The 25,651-nt window shown below is 40.3% G+C and overlaps 1 protein-coding gene across 7 annotated transcripts in view; it reads right to left on the bottom strand.

The window, feature by feature from the left end:
• DYNC1I1 (dynein cytoplasmic 1 intermediate chain 1) overlaps positions 1-25,651 on the bottom strand; it is a 201,890-nt gene that overhangs the window by 73,519 nt on the left and 102,720 nt on the right. For all 7 annotated transcript variants that reach the window (XM_081882077.1, XM_081882078.1, XM_081882073.1 and 4 more), the window contains one exon: positions 899-1,045. In XM_081882077.1, the coding sequence (XP_081738203.1) occupies positions 899-1,045 (147 nt within the window). The remainder of the gene's footprint in view (positions 1-898; positions 1,046-25,651) is intronic.

The raw sequence follows: 25,651 nt of genomic DNA, 5'->3' as shown, positions 1-25,651 counted from the left end.
TTTACTTTGTTGGGCTCCATGATCACTTCAAATGGTGACAGCAGTCACGAACTTAAAAGACGCCTGCTTCTTGGGAGAAAAGCAATGACAAACCTAGACAGCATCTTAAAAAGCAGAGACAGAGCAATGACAAACCTAGACAGCATCTTAAAAAGCAGAGAAAGACCTTGCCAACAAAGGTCTGTATAGTTAAAGCTATGGTTTTCCCAGTAGTGATGTATGGAAGTGAGAGCTGGACCATAAAGAAGGCTGATCGCCGAAGAATTGATGCTTTTGAATTATGTTGCTGGAGGAGACTCTTGAGAGTCCCATGGACTGCAATAAGATCAAACCTATCCATTCTGAAGGAAATCAGCCCTGAGTGCTCACTGGAAGGACAGATCATGAAGCTGAGGCTCCAGTACTTTGGCCACCTCATGAAAAGAGAAGACTCCCTGGAAAAGACCCTGATGTTGGGAAAGATTGAGGGCACAAGGAGAAGGGGACAACAGAGGACGAGATGGTTGGACAGTGTTCTTGAAGCTACCAGCATGAGTTTGACCAAACTGCGGGAGGCAGTGGAAGACAGGAGTGTCTGGCGTGCTCTGGTCCATGGGGTCACGAAAAGTCGGACACCACTAAACGCCTAAACAACAACAACAAACAAAAATGACAGTCCTAATGGTCATAGATGGGGAGCTGGGGTATGCAAGACAACCAGCAGAGCAACATAATTAAAGGCACAGGCCCTGCCTGGGCAAGGAATTTGTAGCCCTGATAGTCTACCCTGTCACTTACTATTCAAAATTACAAGCTCTTTATTTTAATTTTTTTATTTAGCGTACAAAAATATTACACTACAACATCCTGCTATTGATATTTGTCTTTAAAAATAATGATGATGAGTTTAATCCTTTACCGTGTGAGCAGCTGCAGAAAGGGGTGTGCGCTGAACTGGTGTCCTCCTGTGACTCCGATTATCCCACAGCACAATTTGGCCAGAATAGGTCCCTCCGACAACCAGGTTTGGATGAAAGCGGGCGAAGCAGACAGACATCACAGAAGACTAGAAGAAAAAGAAAAAAGGGATAAAAGAATTCTTTCTTTCTTTTCTTTCTATTAGAAAAATAATCCTAGAATTAATACTCTGAAACAAATACTCCTTTGATGCCTTGTTCTTTGAAAAACCTTTCAAAATATAGGGCTGCTTCACACATCCATCTGTATGTATGAATTTAACTTTCTTTTCAGTCTTTCCACCCTTTCGGTCAGCGATGCTGAACCAGTATCCAGTCATTTGCTGTCGGACTCCAACTACCATCAGCCCCAGCAAATATGGTGAAGGGTCGGGGGAAATAGGATTTGTAGTCCAACAACATCTGGGGGATTGGGGGGGGCACAGGCTCCCCATACCTGATTAAGGTGTTCAAACAAGCTAAAGTGTTTTTTTAAAATTGAAATATTAATCAAATATCCCCCATTCCCCTTTACTCTGCTAAAAGTTTCATATGCTTATCTGATGCTGTTATTTCCTGCTGCCTTGCCCACCAAGCACTGCAGTTTCATCAGTGGTCAAGTGCAACATCAAAAAATGTAGTTTCCATCATTTTCAGAGGGTGCCCTCTTCCACAAGTTTACCCGCAGAAATATCCGTTGTGATAGGTGGCACAGGAACAGAGAGCCCTTGAAAATCAGCAGCTGTGGAGCTGCCCTTCCATTTCTACAGGCTGCAACAACTCTTGAAGACCAGGTCTGATGTATTATCATTTCATATCAAAGCTTTAATCAGACAACCACATGCTTTATCACTAATGACAAACATGTGACAATAGCAGCAGATTTTTTAAAGCCAATATCTGCAGTGCTGAATACACTCTCTGAAATGGCAGTTAGGTTGCCCTAATGTTTTGATAGAAAAATAGCCCTGGATACTGAAGAATACAGAGAATAGTTTCAGGCTTTTCTTTTCTTTTCTTTTCTTTTCTTTTCTTTAATGTTTTAAATTTTTATTTTTTTATCAACAAGCCAAAACACAAACAGTGAACGCCCCCCCCCCAAGGTGGCTGATACATTGGGCATAAATAATCAATAATAACATATTCAAATCAACCATATGTACAATCCTCCATCCACAAGGTTTATTTAACTTTTAACAATTTATTTGCCCCAAATTGTTCAAACCTACCCAAATAATTCAATATCATCTCAAACCAATCCTCCTCTTTCTCACTGACCTTAAACCTTTTCATTCTGTGTATCTTCACAGTTAGATATTCTAAAATTATAATATTATTCAGCTTTTTTCTCCATTGGTTCACCCCTAGCTCTTCTGCATTTTTACAGTAAAATTGATGGTAACTGCAGCCAGACAGGTTATAGCGAGTAATTGGAAAAAGGCTTTTCCTGAGCAATGGGAAGTTCTTGGGAAACTTTACAGCAGGTTGGGGCACCACCAGGTGCTGCTGGACTCCAATAAGCCCTAGCCAACATGCCCAATGGTTCAGGGATGATGGCAGCTGTATTCCAACATCTGAAGGTTCTTCACTCTTGTTTTACAGCATCGTTCCCATGTGAAGGAGAAAACACGCCGAAGACTTGTGGGCCCTGATCCAACAAAGTGTGTAGGGCTGGGGCAAATGCGTGTCTACACTGTAATGCTCTTCCAGGCCCCAATGAACTTAGAAGGTGCATCTGCCTAAAATTGTATGCCCATCCCTTTTTGGAATTGTCAAGATGGTACATCAGTTTCATGTCAGCTTCCTGCCTAATATACACAGCACTCTAATGTAGAAATGTTTCCACGGCTGAATTAGAAGACCAAATCTGCAGCATTCAACAAGAGCTCCACATTTATGGAACTGGGAATAAAGGTAAGACGTACAAAACATATGGGTTCTTTTACATTGGAAGAGGTTCTTTGGTTGTAGTCATTGCCTTATTAAATAATGTCTTGAAGAGGAAAGAGACCATGTATTTGTGGTGTGATGTGCAATAATCAGAAGTGGCTAATAGCCCTGGTTGCAGGACAGTGTGATCTGCTAGGATTATATTCTTCTGGAAAGTCAATAAAATTTTGTGTACTTTTTCACAGTGCAGAATAGCCCAAATTATTTGTTATATATTCTACCTTTCCTCTGAGAAACTCAAGGTTCTGCCCTCTACATGATATCCTAAATAACAACAACAGCAACAACCCCCTGAGGTAGATTAGGCTGAGAGATGGTGACCCATGGTAACTCAGAGAACTTCATGGCTGATTTGAACCCTGGTCTGAACTATGCCAAACTGGTTCTAAAAAAAAAGTATATTCCTTTATCTTTCATTTGAGGGGATGTGCTAAGTATCCCAGAGGCTTCCAGCTTGCCACCAATGGAACAGAAATTTGGATGAAATGAACTTTTAGTCTCATCCAGCAGGACTTTTACTGTGTCCTCATGTCTCATTTTTGCTCTGCCTTTACTGTGTGCAGTACATACAGATCTAAAAATGTTCATTTCTGCCTGGTAAGGCTGTTTTTTATTTTGAAGAATTAATGCAGGCCAGATTTGGATTAGTGATGGCACATCCCTTTAACCGCAGATGGATATGCTTGCAACAGATAGTAATTTACATTATCTTGGTTGGGAAGCCTGACCTCAGGACCCACATCTGATGTGCACATGGAAGTGTGAACTGGCTGCGCATACTGGTATTCATGTATCAGGATGGCTTTCTGCCAGCCATTGCCTGGACCCATCTGGAGGAGAGTGCTAAATAAATATTACTCTAATATGAGATTTAGATTTGCATTTGGTGAAGTGTCTTCTTCAGAAATGTCACTCCCTGGGGCATTCTGTGGGCCGCGAAACAATATTTCATTTGTGGGCACTGGAAATGCGAAGAGTTTAGAAGTATTTCCAGCTTCTGACATAGCAAACACCAGGCACCTCCATATTACAGAAACACACGTGGCCAGTGCTGTTCCGTGATTTAGGCCATGTGTGCAGAAGACATGGTGGCCTGTAGGTCTGTTTGCACTCTTAATGGCACCACGGGGTTTTAAAGGCACCTAGAAGCATCTTGTTTTAGTCCTGTTAGGGTAGGGTTGCCATATTTCAAAAAGTGAAAATCCAGACAGAAAACTTGTTGATTTTCCCGGACATTTCGTCAATTTCCTCCAGGATACTGCTTTTGGCTGCAGTTTTCCGGGTATGTCCAGAAAATTCCGGAAGTACGGCAACCCTATTCTTAGGGCCCATTTCAGACAGTTGAAAAGGGCCCCATATAATTACATTTCAAATCCAATTTCCAGAACTAGTTTTCCTTGGAAACAGGGGGTTGGGGGTTGGGATCAGAGCTAGGAAACTGGCCTTAAAAGAACTAAACTGCTGAATCCAGTTAGTGGGTTGTAGCCACCAACTGGACTTTCACTGAAGGACTTTCACTTGTGTAACAAGTCTCCCTTTCTCTCCCTTTTCCTTGTCCCCGCCTCAAATTTGCTCCAGGTGTTTGGGAGAACTCCCATCATAAATTTGGAGGGGCACGAAGGAAGAGGGGGAGGAAGTGCTGTTGTGCATGAGAACATCCTTGCTCTAACAGGACAATTTCCTTGGGTACAACCATCTAGGACCAGATTTTCTGGATACTGATGAAAAAAACCAACAGCTCTGCTTGATTCAAAGTACCGGCACATTTCCTCCTTAGTCTTTACCAAATGGAACAAAGCATTATCTTCTGACAACAGTAGCCCAGTGGACATCAGCAGATAAGGAAATAGCATGCATTATAGCTTAGAGTTATAAAGTGGGCATTGACAGAGGCTTATAAAATCATAACGGCTAAAGAGAGAAATTATTCCCACTCTCTCAAATGTCTTGGCTCAGATAAAGAGCTACAATTGCCCCGTATGGAGCTTTTATTTGACCCCTGCATGTCAGTTCTTGCAAGTTTGTTCACCTTAACAATGTCTTCAAAATCCTGTGGGATGAAAGTAAGAATAATACTGATAAGGTCCCTAATCTTATCCTAATTTTGCCGCAAAAAGAAAACAAAAGACAAAACAAAGCAGTTTCCATTTATTTCAGACTTCTCTGTGTTACTATTGCATAATAGGATTACAGTACTGTCATATGCTAAATAAGGAGAAAATAAAAAGTTTTCCTTAATTTAAACAGCAAACATGTCAGAAAGAAAGGCATCAGAAGTTTATTTCAATAAAAGGCAGCATATTTACAATCATGTCTTTTCAGAAGTGAGAATTCTTCCAGATGTGGACAGCTTTTAATACTTGCTATCTTATCTTCTACGTAAGAGCTATGGAAGGATACTGGAAAGATTCTGGAGCTGGAAATTATTTGCGGTATCGGGGGGGGGGGGAATTAACTTTAACTAAAAATAAAAACAGTTGATAGCCTTTTGCATAGGAGGGGGTTTTTTTGGAAGAAAAAAAAACCAAACACTTCAAACCAAATGTCAAAATCCCATTTAATTAAAAAAAGGAAGTTTATATTTCCATATGGCATGTGTTGACATCTATCCCTTTGATTTACAAGAGTATGGACTACAGGGAGCAGATTGCTTTATTCAAGAGAAATGATATAGGGAAGGAGGGCGATTTGACAGGAAAGAGTGTAGGCTGCCTTAACTTCAGTGCTTGTTAAAACATGAAGGATTAATGGTAAAAAGGGAGGGAAGAATTGTGAATGTCTCCAGTTGAGGATCTTCAAAAATGTTTGGGGTTTCTAAGAATGTCTCCGGCAACCACATGAAAAGAGTCTTAGCCACACAGCTCTCTAAATCCAAAACTGGTACCGCTCTACTTATACCATCAAACCAACTGACTTGAAATAGAGCCACAAATTGAATTTATTTATTTTTATTGAAAAAGTACTAAGTCCTTGAAAGGAGCAGAATGGTGCGTCAGGAAATCCAGAGACTTCGGGAGGGAGTTTATAATGCAGGTACACAGCAGCAGTATGCACGAGCGCTGAATCTCTGCTGCGGCGAGTGTCAAATCCCAGTGGCTGCATTTTCTAAAGAGAAGCCATTTTCTTCACATACAGCCTTGTTCAAAATGGAAGACCTGCATCCTAAACTGTGTCGTGCAAAGGGCAAACTGATGGAATGACGTTGCTCTCTGTGTCCCTAAATCTGCTGGGTTGAGCTGCTTAAACAGGCCACAAAGTTACGTAACACAATTTAATAATTCAAAGAGCTACATTGTGTTACGTAGCTTTGTGGCCTACTTCGGCAACTCAACCCAGCAGATTATTTTCTGAGACACTTAAAAGACAGAATCACGACCCTTACATGTGCATTATTTAATTTATCTCTATGGGACTGCACCAATGTTACAGGCCAGTGAGTTCAAACCTTATAACTTGCTAACCAACTTACTGGTCTAATGCCATACAAATATCCATCAATGGTCTCTTCCCAAGCAACCTGTTTATTAAGCATTCATCCTTATTCGTTTGAGGGGAGGCTATACAATGTTGTGTCATATCAGTGTCATCCCACACTTTCCTATCACTTTTCTTACTGTTAGAAATCCTATGAGGGGGGTGGCTTTGTTGCTCAAGAGCTCAAAATCAACTTCAATTATGCTACCTCAATTTGCCAGTATGTAATTGAATCCCACCTCAAAATGGCAACAGTCTGGAAGCGCCCAGTAAGAAATAAAGTGAACTGAGTTTTGATGACAACCATATGGAACCAAACAGAAAGTATTTCAGCATTCTGCATAATAAATTCCAGAAACATCACTGTAAAGATACAACTTTGTTTTGAATCACACAATCCCATACCAGGCACATCTCAAAGGAGCCCTGACATGATTTAAAACCACAAATTTAAACTGAAGAACACTATGGGTCACGTAAAACAGCTTCCACAACTCCCTCCTTCTCTTCGTTCCACACATTGCATTTTACAGTCTACTAGGTAGCATTCACACCATGCTTTTAAGGCACTATGACAGCACTTTAAATAGTCATGACTTCCACCAAACAATTCTGGGAGCTGTAATTTTTGGTTAAAGAGAGCTGAGAGTTGTTAAGAGAGCTACAATTCCCAAAGTGATTTAGCAATCAAAGCCTCTTCCCTGGGAACTATAGCTCTGTAAAAGGAATGGGAATCTCCTAACAATTCTTTGGGAAAAGACATAACTGTTTCAAGTGGTATTATAGTGATTAAAAGGATAGTGTAAATCTGGCCCTAGTCAGTACACAAAATGTTTCAAACAAGCAACTTTCCTTTGTAAAAAAGAAAAAAAATGAAAAATGGAGAGCACAAAGAATTAGATTAAAAGCCCTGCTTCACCACAGTTAATTTATAGTAAGTCATACAGCTTTGAACTTGGATCCTATTAAAAATAATAATAAATAGCAATAAATATCATTTTCTTTTTATCCAAGGTCAGAAATCCAATGTGAGAATTCTCACTTTTCATTTTTGTCAAAAAGTATTTGATTGAACTAAACGTCTGATGTTAAAAGGGTTAAGTACAACACAGGTAGCTACAAAGAAAGTGCCTCAGCCTGTTAATGAACTCCATTCTGCCCTGGTGAGACCACCCTCCTTTTTAAGTAAGTGGTAACTCAATCCCTATGTTAACTCAGTTGTGTTTGGGGTTCTTCCAAGTCAAGAAACTTGGTGTGATAAGTCAAAATGAATTGTCTGTAATAATTCACAAAGTGTCCATAACCAAACTCAAACAAAAGGCTCTTAAATCAGGTTTTACATTTCCTTTCTCAACACTTTTATTTTTCATTTCTCACAGAAAGTAAAGTCATATGAAAATCCTGTGTAGTTTCTGCTGACCTCAAATATGAGGGCTTTTGATGGAATTCCTGGTTTATTTATCACCTAAGATGCATAAATAGTGTAGGAAGTAACTGGTGAGTAAAAAGACATAGGAATACTTCTTCCTCACACTTTGTACATTTAGTAGGGAGTAATTCAGTGGGAGTTACTTCTAAGCAAACATGCTTACAATCGTGCCACACATCTCTGTTCAGATGTAATGCTAAACTATGGCTCAGAGGGATAGGAACAAGCCTAGGAAAGCCAGGGGCAAAAACACACCCAGTACAGCTGTGAGGCGAAGATTGGAAGCTTTCAATAAATCAGTTTAGCATTATGTCCAAATCCTAAACTGTGGTTACTCTTAACTCTCTATTGAAATAAGCCAGTTTTTAAACGCCACTATTTGAACTGGACTTTTTTTTTGTAACGGTAAAGATCAACCATAGTTTCCTGGGTTCAGAAGGGATGACAAATTATGGTTAAGAAAAATATGGAAGCAAAGGCTTCAGAACTCCATGTCATCGAAAAGGAGGGGGGGAGCACACAAGCCAAGACTCAACTAGGGTTATTTCCATCACAATAAACAATGGTTTATCATGCTGTCCAAATTTAGCCATTGTCTGATAGGCCATCTTGCAAACCTGCTACTCTGGGTCTCTCATCTGCCACTGGTACCCTGTTCTCTGTCACCCTGTTTCTTTTTGATATTCAACATGGGTATTATCAAAAGGATATGTGACTTCTCAAATCCTGGAAGCATAGCAGGGAGGAAGCAGAGGAGGAAAGCCTTGGCAATCCAAACATTAAGGCTTCATGTTGATGGCTGGGGCATGTCCAGAACACAGAAATAAGGTTATGGGATATATTTAATTTGATCAAAGTCTTGTGGTGTAGGGGTAAGCAAGTTTCTGATTTACACAAGAACTTTTCATCTTGCAGACTAAACAGCTAAAGAAATACAGTATAAATACACTAAAATGTGGACCTAAGAGAAATATGTAATTCAAAAGCTTTCGGAGTACTTTCTGCCTTCAAAAGCAGAACCATATATGCTTTGCATCTTTCATTTATTATAAGGAAAAAATGTGGCATTCTGATGTCTGAGCACATTTTCTTTAAAACCTGTTGCTGTTGCTCTAATCTTCTTTGAGAACTGAACTGGACATTGGTGGTACCCAAACTACAAGACCAACGAGTTTACAAATCATGTGCAACCACCACAGTCATCAGAATCCTCGTCTGTGCAGAGTTTGGTTGAACCTCAAGACCTCATCAATGATCGGGGCAATTTTAGCAAGTAGCCCAGAGGAGATCTAAGGATAGATAAGCACATGTTTACATTTCGTGCTTTACCCTAATTGTTTCTAAGCAATTGACATTTGGTGCTCTTCAATCTGTGTCACTTGGGCACACTTCTATCAGTTCACTGTCAAAATAATTACAGTAATCTCTTCTTATCTTTTGATTTAATTATAGCTTCTGGGGAAGACTGACAGACTATTATATTTGCCCAAAGCCATCCCTTCCACTAATGTATCATTTACAAGTCATGTCAGTGGGTAATTAGAAATAATCTAAAATTAATTGAACATTGCACTGAGCTATGTTGCTAGTTTGGGAGATAAGTAGAGGTGTAGCAGAAAACCCAGATATGCCAGTTGCTCAGACCACTTCGTTTGAGAAGGGGCAATAAATGTAGTTGAAAAGTCAGCAATAATGTATATTACAGCACACTCGCCCTGAAAGAAAACCTAGTTCTAGAAAGTTCCAGGGTCTGGTAATGGGGAGGAGGCTCTTTGCTATGGTGGGTTCAAACAGATTAAGGCTATTTTTAAAAATTTTATTCTTATTAAATTTTAGAAAGAAGAAAGAATACAGAGAAAAGTAAACACAGAATATCATAAACAGAACCATATGTACCTTCCCATACACAGAGATGCACTAATGACGGACAACTTGTGAGTGCTGCCGCCTACTACTGTAAAATGAGGAGCAACAACTGAGGTCTTTTTCTGTTATAGCCCCAGGATTGAGGAACCACCCGCAACAAGAAACCCACCAAATCAAGGAACTTGGTCTGACTAAAAAGGCCTTTAAAAAAAAAAAATGATTTTTCCATGTATACTTCTTCTAACAATATATCTTTTAACAATTTTTCATATTTCCACCTTACTCCCCTGGGCTTCCCTCATACTCCCGTTTTGTTTTATTTCCATATTGTTCACCCTGCGTATTGTTTCCCCAAAATTTTCCCAATACAAATAGTCTTATTTTTTGTTGTATACAGTTGTGATTGTTTACTCAAACCCTACCAATGAGTCCATTTCTTTATGTTGCCTCTTCATATATGTTGTAAATGGTTCCCATTCTCTTTTGAAGTCTTTGTTGTTCTTTTCATGTAATTTTTCCGTTAATTTTGCCAGTTCTGCATATTCCATACGTTTCCCTTGCCATTGTTCTTTCGTTGGTATTTCTTCTGTCTTCCAAGTTTGTGCTAATATAATTCTTGCCGCTGTTGTTGCATACATAAATAATTTCCAATTTTCTTTTTTTACATCTTGGTGTAAAATTCCTAGGAGGAATGCTTCTGGTTTCTTAACAAAAGTCTTTTTAAACATTTTTTTTCAATTCATTATATATCATTTCCCAATAATTTCTAATCTTTTTGCATTCCCACCACATATGATAGAATGTACCATCTTTTTCTTTACATTTCCAACAAGTTTTTGATCCCTTTTTATACATTTTGACCACTTCCTCTGGTGTTATATACCATCTATACATCATTTTCATATAATTCTTTCAGTAAGATACAATCTGTAAATTTTAGATTTACCTTCCACATCTTTTCTCAATCTTCAAATTGTATCTTATGACCTAAATCCTGAGCCACTTTATTTGTGCTGATTTTACTATTTCATCTAACGTTTCCCCATAAAGTAGAAGACTGTACTTTTTTTAAAGTAATTTCGTGTCACTCTAGACTATCTCTTTTTGAAAGTTTGAAGCTGTATAACCAAAACCTTTCTTATTGTCTTCCTTAAACTGTTCATTTAATTGTCTATGATGTAACCAGCTTTGTAAAAAGGTCTTCAATTCCTCATATCCTTTCAGCCTTAATCCTTTTCCCGCCTCTATTAATAATTCTCTATACGCCAGCCAATTCCCTCCTTTACTAAGTGGTTTTTAATGCTAATGCTTCCACTGGCGAGAGCCACCATGGAGTTCTTGGTTGTAGAAAGTTTTTACATTTATTCCAAACTTTTATAAGTGCTTTTCTTATTATATGATTATGAAAACCTTTATGTTTGTTTATCTTTCCCATACCATAAATATGACTGCCAACCAAATCTATTATCATGTCCTTCCAAGTCCAGTATTTCATCTCTTTCTAATTTAATCCAATCCCGAATCCACATGATGCAAGCTGCTTCGTAGTATAATTTCAAGTCTGGAAGGAAAAAACCTTCTCTATCTTTTGTATCTTAAAGTATTTTATATTTTATTCTAGGCTTTTTCCAATTCCAGACAAGCTTAGAAATATCTTTTTGCCAGTTTCTGAAGCAGACAAGATTTCTTATTATTGGTACTGACTGGAATAAAAATAACATCTTTGACTAAAATGGCCTTGAAAACCTTGTTCAGGTGTTGTTGTTATTTCTGTTTGAAGTTTTTACTGACATTATCTTGCGATATATCATTCTCAGCTTTGGGAATATTTCATTGCTCTGAGAACATGTTATTATTTATTAAATTATCATGCAAAATAAATAAGGAAATAATATAACAGAATGACAGTTTCACCAGCCGATATTACATAAAAGTAAATGTAAATAATTGCAAGTGCTTTCCTACATAATTTTTTCTCCCTATCCCACCCCCCACAACTAAATAACAAATGTGACCACAATTAAGAGATACAATTGCAGATGTGGCTTGGTTTTCCTTGCTCAGATTTTTGCAAGATATGCTGCTTACAAAGTAGAAAACAGCCATGTCATATGTCAAAGCCTGCAAGCATATGCAGAGCAGGTTATCTGGATCATGGCCTAAAACTGAGATCTTAGAGTGCTACTTTACCTGTGCATCACACTGGCAGCTGAATCTGTACATTACAGACTGGCAGCTGAATCTTACTTCAACCATAGTGATGGAATGACATCCTTCCTCCACCATACCTGAGGGCAGCAGGCAGGTGTTGTGGGTTCTGCTGCAGCAGCCTGGCATCTGCCACCTGAATCAGCTGCCTCCCTTTGCCTAACAGTAGGGCAGGCCCTAGACTGAGCTGAAAACAGCAGAGACCTCAGAATAAATTAAAGCGGCTCTCAGGACAAAGGGTTATTACAAATCCTTAGCTTATGGGTGACTTAATTCAAATATTTCTCTTTCCAGCCATCCAGAGTCACATTTCAAACACATGGGAGCAAATGTTAACCATGTTCTCCATTATAAAATCCTTAGCCATTTGCTATGTGTCCATGAACATTAAGAAACTGCAGTGCAAAGGAGAAGTCTTAACCACAAAAATACTAAACAAATTTGTTATACGAGCTGTCAAAATGAATTCAGGATGGATCTTAATCCAGGCTTAATAAATATTATTTTATGGATAAAGAAAATATTTTGATTGTTCCAATAGGAAGGATTCCCCGCCCCCCTTTTGAACAAAAAGCATTCTTACTTTCCTAATGGTACATTTGTTTGCCATTTCCTCCCTTCACTGTTTTGATTTTAACTCTTGCCCACACACTTTCCCCATCTAAACTCCTTTTGAATATAATTTTAAGACAATACGTGTGTGGGATGTGTGTGTGTGTGTGTGTGTGTGTGCAAACCTTATATTTATGATCATTCTTCCTGCTTTAAAACAGGGAGTCCTGTGGGTGGGGAAATGAGGCAAAATATGTGTCGGGAAGAGTTTCCTGCTTACTGGAGGTCCCCCCAATTTTGCAGAAAAAATGTGAGGCTTCATGGGATGGACATAGGATCTTGAGCCCAACCCCTCTCCTAAACCCTTCAAAAGTTCTGCCTTATGTGCATGTTGATGCGTATGGGCATGCTGGCCAACATTTGGACGTGGATATAGATCCGAGTTCTTTCCACACTCAACCACTACAGTGCAAGGCCTATACTGGATAGACACAGAAGTGCCTTACCATCTGTCACTCAATGCAGACCCACATACACTGACTACTGCCACCAGAAGTGGTTTTTTTTGTTTTTTTACGCTGTATCAACAGTGTCTGATGCCTTTGTTGCACGTGCGCTTAATGTACAGTGGTACCTCAGGTTACAGACGCTTCAGGTTACAGACTCCGCTAACCTGGAAATAGTACCTCAGGTTAAGAACTTTACCTCAGGATGAGAACAGAAATCGCACGGCGGCAGCAGGAGGCCCCTTTAGCTAAAGTGGTACCTCAGGTTAAGAACAGTTTCAGGCTAAGAACGGACCTCCCAGAACGAATTAAGTTCTTAACCCGAGGTACCACTGTAACACCCTTACAAGTTTCAACCTAATTTGATCAACAGGATGTCTGTTTTCACTAGCAACCAGAAAGTTTCAATTCAAGACTGTGCATTGCACTGTTTGATCTGGGCTGCTGAATTCATTTGCTTGCTGTCATACTTTGCTTTTTTTTTTTTTTTGCTTTTTTTTTGCTTTTTTTGCTCTTGGCAGGCTCTTTCACAAAAGGGTGCTACTGGACTATGAAAATTTATGTTCTCAGGTGCAGTGTCCAACAGATGATTGACGCGGTCAGTTCTAATAGCTCCAATCACCTGTTTAGGGCAAGGCGGGCAGATTTGAGACAGCCTATTACCCCTCATAGCAGGATTCACTAATTTATGGTCCTGCAGATAGATGTTGAACTACAATTCCCATCATCCTTTGCCACTAGCCATGCTATCTGGGTCTGATGGGAGTTGTAGTTCAACAGGAGGTCCGTAAGACTAGTATCCCCTTCCTCATGGGAAATCAGAGGTGCCAAAGCTAGCATGACAAGGTATCTGCCCTGTGCAGATATGTCATATGGTGCAGCAATGTATATTCAGCTACCTGGGCACCTCTGGACTAGTGCCATTATTACATTTTTGTACTATATCTCAAATACTAATTGCTGAGACTTATTACCTTGGAACCTCAGCCAATAGTTTAGTCAGCTTAGATAACTATAACTGGTCTTTTTATTATTTTATTTAAAAAAGCATATTATTGTGAGGTATAGGAAGCTGTGCTTGTGTATTTTACTGCTAAAGGCTCAACCTGATCACCCAAATCCGCCGACAGGAGGTGCTTTAGAAATAAAAAATGTTAATAATGAAATTGTGTTATTGTGATAGGTAGATTTAAGGTATACGCAGTGTCTTTATACTGCACGGAGCTAATTCATTCCCATTTTCTGAGTTCATGCGGTGAATCCATATGCTTTCCCCTTTGTTAATTTCTTGAAAGGTCACTGCCCCTCTGTGATCAATCTTCCAGGGAAAATTTCAATACTTCAACCAGTGATTGAATGCTTTTAGCTTCACTTTGCAGAATGTATGGGATATTAATCATCATTAAATTAATGTTGTTCTCATACAAAGATTCTTTTTTGGGGGAAGTAGGTTGCCAGTCATCCTGCTGTGGGGTCAGTGGGTGGGAGGCTGTTGATTTTAGACCCAGAGTAGGGGACAGTTGGAGCCAGGCTTTTAGTGATGGATCCCTTGGCTTTTGGAGACGCTAGAGCATTTCAAAGCAGTAACTGTTCTCCATCTCGTGCCAGATAACGCAGTATGATGCTCCACTGTTTGCCGTGGACTCCCACAGAGGCATCTCACATAAGGTAAAGCCATTGCCTAGAATTCAGACCAAGCTAAAAGGGAAACTGTGCTACAAAAAGGCAAGCCAAGAAATGCTTATCACGGACAGTGTGGCTAGCAAACTGCCGTGGAAGAGGAGACAAAAATTCCGCAGCAACTTCTTTGTTATACTAATGTCAGGTTTCTTTGTGGGTATGAAATCGACACGGTCGGTCGGGGGGGGGGGGACGTTCGGATGTGTCAATTTCACTTTCCTCTCAGTTCCTCATTTTTCCAGTCTTAAATTCAGTTTTCCACATTTTCACGGTAATTTGTGGTATGTTTTTAAAACTCTCCTTAAAATTCATCAACATATTTTTTCCTAATATGCCTATTTTTGTAACCTTAAAGCCTACATTTTTGTGAGCAACTGCAACAATATAATGCATTTTTTGGCATTATTTTCACCATTATTTGCATGTTGTAACCTGCTTTGAGGGTTCCGCCCCCCCTTACCACCAAGTGGTGTGTGTGTGTGTGTGTGTGTGTGTGTGTGTGTATCCATATATATATATATCTATATACATATATACATATATACATATATATATATAAATACACACACACACACACACACACACACACACATTTATATACAAACTCACATCTTATGAAATAAATAAATAAAATACAACTTTATGCCATTTTTCTCCCAGTATATGCCATGTTGCACACATTGTATCACTGGATAACTGCATCACAAAAATTGTAAAAGTGTCAATTTCAAAGAAGAACTGTGTTCTCAAGAAGTGCAAATCTGATCGTTTCTTATACAAATGGAAACAGAATCAAATCCCCCTCCCCCACCAAATCCCTGGGGAGGAAGTAGTCCCAATTAAGAACACTGCCCTGTGCTCAGTTTCTAATAAGATATTTTAGGAGTGCTTAAACTGCTTTGGAATCTTCATACCTCCTTGCCACACCCCTGCATTCTAGCTGTTTGGGGATTAATGATGATGACTCAGCCTGCCTCTTGGACATTACCCTAAGCCAGTGGAGTGTGTTTCATTCCTTTTGGATGTTTCGTGTTAGCAAAGGAGCCCATGCCGCTGCCCTCCACACTTGGAGCTGGGGCAAAGTTGATATGGGAAGTAGCCTTGGTGTACATTTGTCTCACAAAACCAAGACTTTTTGATGTTAACAGAGTGATGCAGGAAGGATGCGCTATTGCAATTCTATGTGCAATGCTAACATGACATCAGAAGTGGCCTAGACTGTGTGGGAGAGAGATACCCTTCATATTCTCAGTGGCATTCTGGGTTATTTTTTATTACAATCGTACCTTGGTTCTCAAACTTAATCCGTTGCAGAAGTTCGTTCCAAAACCAAAGCATTCCAAAACCAAGACACACTTTCCCATAGAAAGTAATGCAAAATGAATTAATCCGTTCCAGACTTTTAAAAACAACCCCTAAAACAGCAATTTAACATGAATTTTACTATCTAATGAGACCAGTGATCCATAAAATGAAAGCAATAAACAATGTGCTGCAGTCACACAATCAGTCAGTAGCTGAACTGGGTCCCACACAGTCACAAAAACAAAACAAAAAGAGCCACAAAAACAAAAACGCAAAATAAATAGCAAAAACCGACAGACCTCAGTGTAACACTCAAATCGGAAGCATAACACTCAAAATGGAGCACATTTGGCTTCTGAAAACAGTTGGCAAACCGGAACACTTACTTCCAGGTTTGCAGTGTTTGGGTTCCAAGTTGTTTGAGTACCAAGGCCTTTGAGAACCAAGGTACCACTGTACTCCACTTTTATTGCATAGGTGTCTCAACTTTACTCCAAGATGATCAATGAAGCATACACTGTTCTCTATCCATGATATCCTAACCACAACCCTGCAAGGTAGGTTATGCCAAGAGACTGACTGCCCAGGGTTGAGTGCCGATGCTGAGTGGGGATTTGAACCTGGAGTTCAACACTCTAACCACAATACTTGGGCACACACACACACACACACACACACACACCTGGGAACCCAAAGTTAAACCCTGCCTATAGTAAGAGTATGTGTCGAGATTCAAAACGTTAGCTTGCTTTGGAGATCTGAATGCTTGAAAAACATTGTGACATTTATTCGTCACAATTTAGAAACACATGGAGAACATCTGAACAAGGCCAAGTATCCAGATATATCACTCAGGGCATTTTGGGGGATGGAAGAAATTCACAACCAGAGAGCACAGGTACACACAGTCTCATCTCGGAGCCACACTGGGAACATGGGACAGTTCTAGAAATACAATAATCAAGAAAGGGTTCGTGTTCAGCTAGCCTAGACTGGATAGGTTCATGTTTTAACTATAAACTCAGCACACATCTGGAAAGAGGAAGATTTGAATTCTGGAGACAATACAATATAGGCGGTGACCATTCTGCGCAGGGCGTTCAGTTCCTGGTCCCCGCATGTGTTGGCAGAGCATGCTTAAGCCCACCCTGTTCTACTCTCTTCCAGGTCCAAGTGGAAAATAGTTGTCACCTGTATACAAGAGATTTATGCACAAACACAAAATATTTTCTAGCCAAAGTTTAGCACTTTTAGTCTTCATTGTAAAAAATTGCACAGCAATCCTATACATGTCTACTCGGAAGTAAGGCTTGTTGAATTCAATGGGATTCATTCCTAGGTAAGGGTGTATACAATAGCCTCACAAGCCTTAATTATAGCCACAACTCTTCCATTGAAATCGACAGGACTTTAAAATGCTAAACATTTCTTTTGCTGTTAAACAGCTTTACAAACAGAGAGCGATTTAATAAGGGGTCATGCTAAAATGTGTCTGAATCAACAATTCATAGAATACAGATCTCACCTGGTTTGACAGGACCGTACTATATAAATGATATTATAAAACAAGAGGACATATTTATGCTTTCTATCAATGAAGCCTGTTCCAGCTTCTTAAACCAAACAAATGCTGTCATGCGCTTTTGGGTATCCATAATATAAGCCATCTGTGAAAGGCTGGTGTGTGTTTTTTTGCAAAAGCATCCTTTCCAGGACGTTCTGATGATTTTGTCACTGCTTGGGGTTTTGGCAGGTCATCAACATCCCTCTAATTCCCCTTCATGAAATATAGCCTGTGAGCAGGATCTTCTGAAGGAACAGGGGAAAGATTTGAAAGCACGCCATGCCTGCTTTCACAAATGCAAAGTTTTGTCTTTAATCAAAGTGTGTTTTACTGTGCTGGTTGCCCCTACTGAAAAAAGGTATCCAAAAACACTGTTTTCAACGCCTGCTAAAAACTTTATTATTTAGGCAAGACTACTTAGAAATGTACTTTTAGTTACGTATATTTGATTTTACAACTGTTGATTTTATCTGTATTTTGACCATTTTAATGTCTGCTGTTTTCAAGGTCTGTTTTTATCATTATTTCATTTTAATGACTACAGTGGTACCTCAGGTTACATATGCTTCAGGTTACATACGCTTCAGGTTACAGACTCCACTAACCCAGAAATAGTGCTTCAGGTTAAGAACTTTACTTCAGGATGAGAACAGAAATCGTGCTCCGGCGGTGCGGCGGCAGCAGGAGGCCCCATTAGCTAAAGTGGTGCTTCAGGTTAAGAACAGTTTCAGGTTAAGTACGGAACTCCGGAAGAAATTAAGTACTTAACCTGAGGTACCACTGTATTTTATACTATTATGTAAACTACCGAAGGGCAGTTTTTGATTAAGCAGTATATAAACCTTGCTGAGTAAATAAATAAAATATATGGACAGGTTAGGTAGTCTGACCAATTTCGAAAGACAAGTCCGCTTAACTTATTGGGTGGGTGGCGTTGCGGCCAGGCCTCGGGGCCCGTGGTGATCCAGCATGGGGCCTGAGATGGGTGCCCTTCTAGCTGGGGCTTGGCCATGCCAATCAGCACTGGCGGGGGGGGGGGAGCATGTCCACGGTAGATTTAAACCACGGCACAGCCAGGAGACCACCTTCTCACTAAAGAGCAAGTACAGGTGATTTGTTGCCATAGGAGCTAATGGCTGGTGATCGTTATGGAAGGGGGCAAGTTTTTTCCACTCTCTCCCTTGGCTGGAGGTGACATCATCAAGGTGTGTGTGAAATGGGGGGCGGGGACAGCCAAAAGAAACTGGCAGTCTTGGGACTGGAACTGAAAAGAGATATAGAGCCTTCCTTCAGTGTTGATGGTAGAATGGCACATAGTCGCTTCTGTGAGTGGAGAGCACCACCACTGGTTAGAGGAAGCTTCTCCCTGCTGACCTGAAGCTACTTCACCAGTGGAAGCTAGCACAAAGGCCCAAAATGAGTTGTTCCAGCATGGGAGGCCAGTGGCTTTGGTTACACTAGGTCCAAAGGCCTGTGCTTTCCAAAAGGGGCCCAATCCTTGGATTTTTGGAGCTGGTATAGCAAAATATAAAACTCTCTCAGACACATATCCATTTTCTGTCCTGGTGGGTGTGGAACAGCAAGGCTTGGGATGCCACAGTGGACCCACACGATCCCACACCTCCCCTGCCCCACAAAACTGCAGTGTAAGCCACTCAAGAGGCCACCATAACAAATCAGGAAGCTCCTGATGCCAAATCATACCTACTGGTCCATGTAACCTGTAGTACTGTCCACTCTGTCTGGCAGTTGCTCCCAATGGTCTCAGGCAAAGGTCCCTTTCACATCACCTGCTATACAATCTTTATAACTGGAGATTGAACCTATGCCCTTTTAAAATGTGTTGGGGGGTGCTATTGGGTTGTTCTTGTTTTTATTTTGATAACGTACTTTGTGGTTTTATATTATGACTTTATTGTGTCACACACACACACACATTTTACATCTGCATAACATATGAAGAGGATGGATGCAAGCGATACCTCTGTTAAGTCTAATTCTTCCCTATCTCACCCACTGGGAAAAGAGATATCCCCAAGTTACCATAAAAACAAGGATTAAGAACACACGTAAGAGAGATAGTGTGTGTGTTAATAGAAGATACTTCATGCTTAGCCTGGAAGGTGAAATAATTATTTGAGCCAGGTCAGATGGAATACTTTTTTTTAAATACCCTTCAAGATGCTATAAGAAAATATGTATTACAAGTAATGGTTTTATAACTCATAAAATAACATAGCTGAATTTCCACTTCCCTGCCCCCACAGTTTAAACCAGCAAGTGCCTAAACTTTTCCAGCCAAGGAAAGCATTTTCTTAATGCTTCAGCTAATAAGTGAATATGAAGTTTCAGTCTCAGAGGAATCAAGAGACGCATATGATAAACAGCTAAAATGCAAAGTGGGGGGGGGGTTCGTATGGGCATCTGATTGCTGCTGGACAAAAGCTTTGTGTGTAGCTTAAGGATTGTCCACTACAGCCTTCACACAACTTTGTGTGTCCATTCCCAGTATTTCAACTGCAGCCACTTTTTGTTTTGTTTTCGCTATTAGTCATCATTTATGAGCTGGGTGGAGGTGAAGATACAGCTTCAGACTTATGCAATGCTTTATTAGAAAACAGAAATAGAAGGCTGCCTGCTTGCTAGAGTTTGATGGAATGGAAAAACAGGCTCAGAAAAAGTAAAGGGATGCAAGGATGCCACCTGGGACTCGAGTAAATATGAAAGAAAGGAAAAGCCTTGGAAAAAAGTGATGATGTCCTTTACATCCCTCCCAAGACTGTTCACTATCCCTTTTTCAAATAATAGAATACTATGATATAATGAATTATGCGCTTGAAATGAAGGAGGAGGAGGTGGGAGAGTTAGTGTCCATCGTTCATATAAAGGACACAGAATGTTTGCCACTTAATTACAAGTTCCTTCACCATCAGTGAAACGAAAGGGAAACCTGCACGACTTTCAACATTGTCCTTCATTACTAGGGTATGGTCCTAGGATCTTTATCCAGTTGATGAGCATCAGTGTGACCTTTTAGCACCTAGGAGACATTCCTGCATTACTTTACAGGACTTGGCATGTGAACTTCAGAGAATCGATTCTCTGATATTTATACTAAGTATTGGTAGATGGATGGGCAAAGAAGAAGGAGGTGAGTATTAAGGAAGTTGGATTGGAAAAGAATGAAAAGAGGACACCTAAACTAAGGTCTGGGAGAATCAATAGCTGCTGCACACACAGAGAGACTTTTTGGTAAAACACAATATTGCCCATATTGCCATCGTAGCGATGTGTCAGACGTGCTCTCAAGAATCTGGAATTCTGGCAGCCTCAGAAAACAGGCCACTGGAGCACTGTATATATCAACATATCTTTACTTAGGAAAAGAAAACAGCAAAGGAGAAATGAAAATCAGGGGAGGAAAGCAACTCCAGCCAACATTGGCCACTAAATACAGATTTTTAGTTAACTTCAGTGTGTTTAATTCTAAGATAGGCATTTCTGATTCCATCCACCCAGTTGAAAAGGGAAAGACCACACCAGAATAAGCAACAAAGGGTGGTCAGATCCATAATTTAATGACAGCGTATGGAAGCCACTACAGAAAACTTGGGGGTAGGAGGCATAGGGGAGAGAAACATTCTATAGTGTGGTTAAGGGGCTGATTTTTAGAACCAAGCCACAGTATTTTCCAAGCCTGGGCAGCTTTTATTGAAATTAAAATAGAAAACCTAAGGCCATATACCACACAGAAATTGACAGGTTAGCAATGACATGGAGCCTACCATGGTGAGTATGACTGGATGGCGATGCTTTAGAAAGAAAAGAGAAACATCTTCAGAACCCAACATCACACTGCCATGTAGGAGCCATCTACCAAGCATGGCTGTCAGTCTATAGTTCTAGGTTGCCCAGGGCCACTTCTGCATTTCACAGATTCATAGAGCTGGGTCCCATCTAGTCTAGTCCTTCCCCAAAAGCAAGACTTTCCACCTGTCACTGTAGTCTAGCCAATTGTGGCTGTCCTCATGACAGCAATCAAAGATCCTGGTTTGGTCCTGATGTAACATTTTTTTCTTCCACAAAGAATGACCCATGGAAACTGTTACATAAGAATGTGGGAACCAGGGCTCTTCCAGGTGACGGGTTGATTAAGCATTCAATCTGATTTATTCTTTGCATATAATTTGTGTGGAGATTGTACAGTGTCACTGTTTACCAAGCATTCATTCATACCACAAACATTTTCTGGGTGGTTTTTTGTGTTGTTGTTTTTTTGAAGTGGGTTTGATGCCAAAGAATGCCAAATCCAATTTGATTGTGCAACCTAAATTTGCCAGTTTATGACTGAATCATACCCGCAAAACAGTGACAGCCTGGAAATGGCCCCAGTCAGTTTTACAGCATAGATCTGGAAACAAGAGGTAACTGGTCCAGAATGCAGCAGCCATGCTTTTTAACTGAGCCACATGATAGAAATGAGGACTGCTGGTCTTTAAAGTTCTGCAGTAGTTACCACATAGTTCCAAGGCTCAGTTCAAAGTGCTATCTTTAACCTTTAACACCCTAACCTCATTCCAGATGTTGTCGAACTACAACTCGCTATCAGCCTCACTGGAAAACTGGATATATTAGGCAAAACTGCATATAAATTTGTAAATTAAGAGAAATGCCCACTAAAATGCTGGTGATTTATTTTTTGTGAGGTATCTAAACACACACACACACACACACACACACACACACACATTCAGAAATGTGTCAAACTGAAGCTTGGGAAAATGAGAGAAAATGAAATTGACAGGTTCATCCATCCTTATCTGGGAATTAGCCCAATTGCCTCAATGTGGTTTACTTCTGAGTCAACTTGCCCAGGACTGCAGCGCACTTTCAATTCTTGGAAAGAAGCAGTTAAAACCATGCTTTTGTTTGCGTTTCTTCAAGCTCGATGAAATGCATTTATCTAGACCCCACCAATGGCTATTGTTTTTGAAAACTGGAAACGGTTGATAAATAAAACTGTGAACACTGGAAGTGCAGGTTAGGGAACATTTCCTTTGCAGATTTTAATATATATTATATATGAAATGAGACTAAATAATAACATAGCTGGTTTCCACGAAGTAATCAAAGAATGACATCATTATAATCTTGAGCATGGCCTACTTGCCTTCCAGACTCTGAGGTAAGTCAGCTTTTATTTAGAGTAAGCTCTCCAGCCAAGGGTGACTACTTTTGATCACATGAGCTATGATTAACCAGTCAGGAAAAAGAAATTCTATCTGGCCGCTATTCTGCTCCACTATTCTCCTCACCCTCTACCCCATAAAGACGGTAGCTCAAGCATGGTTCCAGCTAGCAAGGCTAACAATGCACTGGGGAAGAGCACTTAAAATATCTGTGGGGATTTTTAAAGAAAGAGTGTCATGGCATTTCCTGCACTCGTACGCCTTTAGCACATTCTTAAATCCAGATTCAGGTTGTTTGTGGTTTCAAACTGGATGTAATTTTAGTGGATCTCCATCAGAAACATAACAAAAATGCTGACTCTCGTGGCAGATGTGAAAGTCCTCACATGATTCGACATTCACTGAATCCTTCCTTATTTTTAGCCTCAGCATGCTTAACTAGATTAAACAAAACTTTGATTTTAAATAGACATATTGGTATTGACCTTGAAAGCCCTAAATAGTTTGGCATTAGGGGTTATTTGAAGGATGGTAAAAACAAGAGACAACAACTGCTTTTTCTCAAAAAGTGCCAAGTTTTATTGGTGCCCAATTTCTTTTGGAAAGAATTTCTTCTTGGACTCACTGCCATAAGATGTATCAAAGTAGTCTTCTTCTTTGGCGATCACTTGTAACCAAGTAAGATTGTCTTCCATGAACACAGTCTTAATAGTGAGTTCGTAAGTGATCAAGGAGGCCAATTCTGGACCCATACATCCTTCCACAGTGGGGACATTGGTTTCTGGGCAGGAGTTGAACACGGTGTAGATTTGCCAAGCATGTCTTCCTCTTAGCACGTTTCTCCCTTGCATCCTGAGTTCGAGTTTCTTCAAAGCCCATGACAATGTACCTTTCTCTTAGCATTTTTCTCCCTTTCGTCCTGAGTTCGAGCATCTTCAAAGTCCATGACACCTTTGGTAAAGGCTGTTCTCCAATTGTAATGTTTATACTACATTTTTTTTTATTTGCCTTGAGAGAGTCTTTAAACCTCTTTTGTTGCATTAGGCTTTCCATTTTAAAGTTTGGAATAGAGTAGTTGCTTTGGAAGATGATAATCAGGCATCCAAACAACATGACCAGTCCAATGAAGTTGATGTTAGAGAATCATTGCTTTGACACTGGTGATCTTTGCTTCTTCCAGTACACTGGCATTGGTTTGCCTACCTTCCCAAGTGATGTGTAAAAATTTTTGGAGGCACCGTTGATGGAATCTTTAAAGGAGTTGGAGATGGCATTTATAAGTGGTCCATGTTTCACAAGCATGCAGTAGATAACAATGGCTCTCAAAGTGAACCATTCATAGTGCGATCAGCTGTTAAAACAGGGTTGTGTTATCACCCCAACTCTATTTATTATTTTCATTGCGATGATCCTACACTTTGTCGAAGGGAAAATCCCCACCAGAGTAGAAATCATATATCAGACAGATGGAAAGCTCTTTAATCTGAGTAGGCTGAAAGCAAAGAGCAAGGTTACCGTAATTTCCATCATAGAGCTTCAGTATGTTGATGACAACGTAGTTGTGTGCACACTCAGAGGATGACCTCCAAACCATCCTAAATATCTTCACAAAACCTAAGAAAAGCTTGGCCTATCACTCAACATCCAAAAAACCAAAGCGCTGCACCAACAAGCACAAAACAACCCCTCTGCAACACCACAAATCCAACTCAACGGTGTAACGTTGGAAAGTATCAATCACTTGTCTTACATGGGCAGTTATCTTTCCACAAGGCACAACATTGATGCCAAAATCCAGCATCGCCTGAGCTCAGCGAGTGGAACTTTCTCCTGATTGAAGTGCAGAGTTGTTTGAGGACCAGGCCATTTGCAAGGAAACCAAAATGCTTGTTTACAAAGCTATTGTACTACCAAAGCTATCAGAATAGTAGGTGCTAGAGAGATATAGCCTTTTCAGCAGTGGCCCCATATTTGTGGAACTCCTTCTCACATCGTTATCAACTTTTAAACAGACCTTGAAAACCTTATTGTTTCAATACCCATCGGGTATTTTAACTGGTTAAACTGCTGCTGGTTTTTGCTTTTTAGTATCTGAATTGTGCTAGCCTATACTGTATACTGTTTTTAGGCTGCCGTTCATCTAAGAAAATAGGAAGCTGCCTTATACAGGGTCAGACCATTGGTGCATCCAGCTCTGTATGGTCTACACTGACCAACAGTGGTTCTCCAGGGTTTTAGGCAAGATCTCTCTCAAATCTACCTGGAGATGCTGGGGATCAAACCTGGGACCTTCTATGTGCAAAGCACATACTCTTCCACTGAGCTACAGCCCTTGCTTTTAGTTTTGCAATTGTAATAGCATTGTTTCAGTTGTATTTTATGTTTTTAATTGTTTGTGTGAGCTGCCTCAGGTGGCATATAAACACTGAATGGTCCAGTCCTCTCATTCTGTTAACGCAAGGATTTATGCTTGCATAACAGAAACCCCAGTAGATGTAGAACAAAGCCATCAAGGTCGTAGCCATTGATAGTCTTATCCCCCTTGGATATGTCTAATCTTCCTCCAAAGCCATCCAAGTTGGTGCCCACCACTGCTTCTTGTGGGAATGAATTCTATAGTTTAACCAAGAAGTGCTTCCTTTTGTCTAGAAGAACATAGGTTCCCCATCCTATGAGGCACTCAACCAGTTATTACAGAATCTAGAAGGTGAGCCCCAAAGAGGGATCCACCTGGTTTCAGATGTGGATTGGGCTACCTGTCCTCAGGGTCGTGTGGGAAATGACTCATGGAGACACACCCTTCATGTTGGAGACACGCCTCTTGATTTCCTGCCTCAGCTGTTCATGACAAAGTACTGAGTGACAGCGATGTGACATCTGCACCGCAACGGCTAATCAAGCCGGAATCGGTGGGAATTGTCACCTTGACCTCGTTTCTACCATGCTATCGGCAAAGCTGCTATCCACAAGCGCTCTCTGTGCCGGTGAATGGC

Source organism: Podarcis erhardii, assembly GCF_964252035.2.
Source record: "Podarcis erhardii genome assembly, chromosome: 12".
Lineage (NCBI taxonomy): Eukaryota > Metazoa > Chordata > Lepidosauria > Squamata > Lacertidae > Podarcis > Podarcis erhardii.
This window is presented reverse-complemented; position numbering and strand designations above follow the sequence as displayed.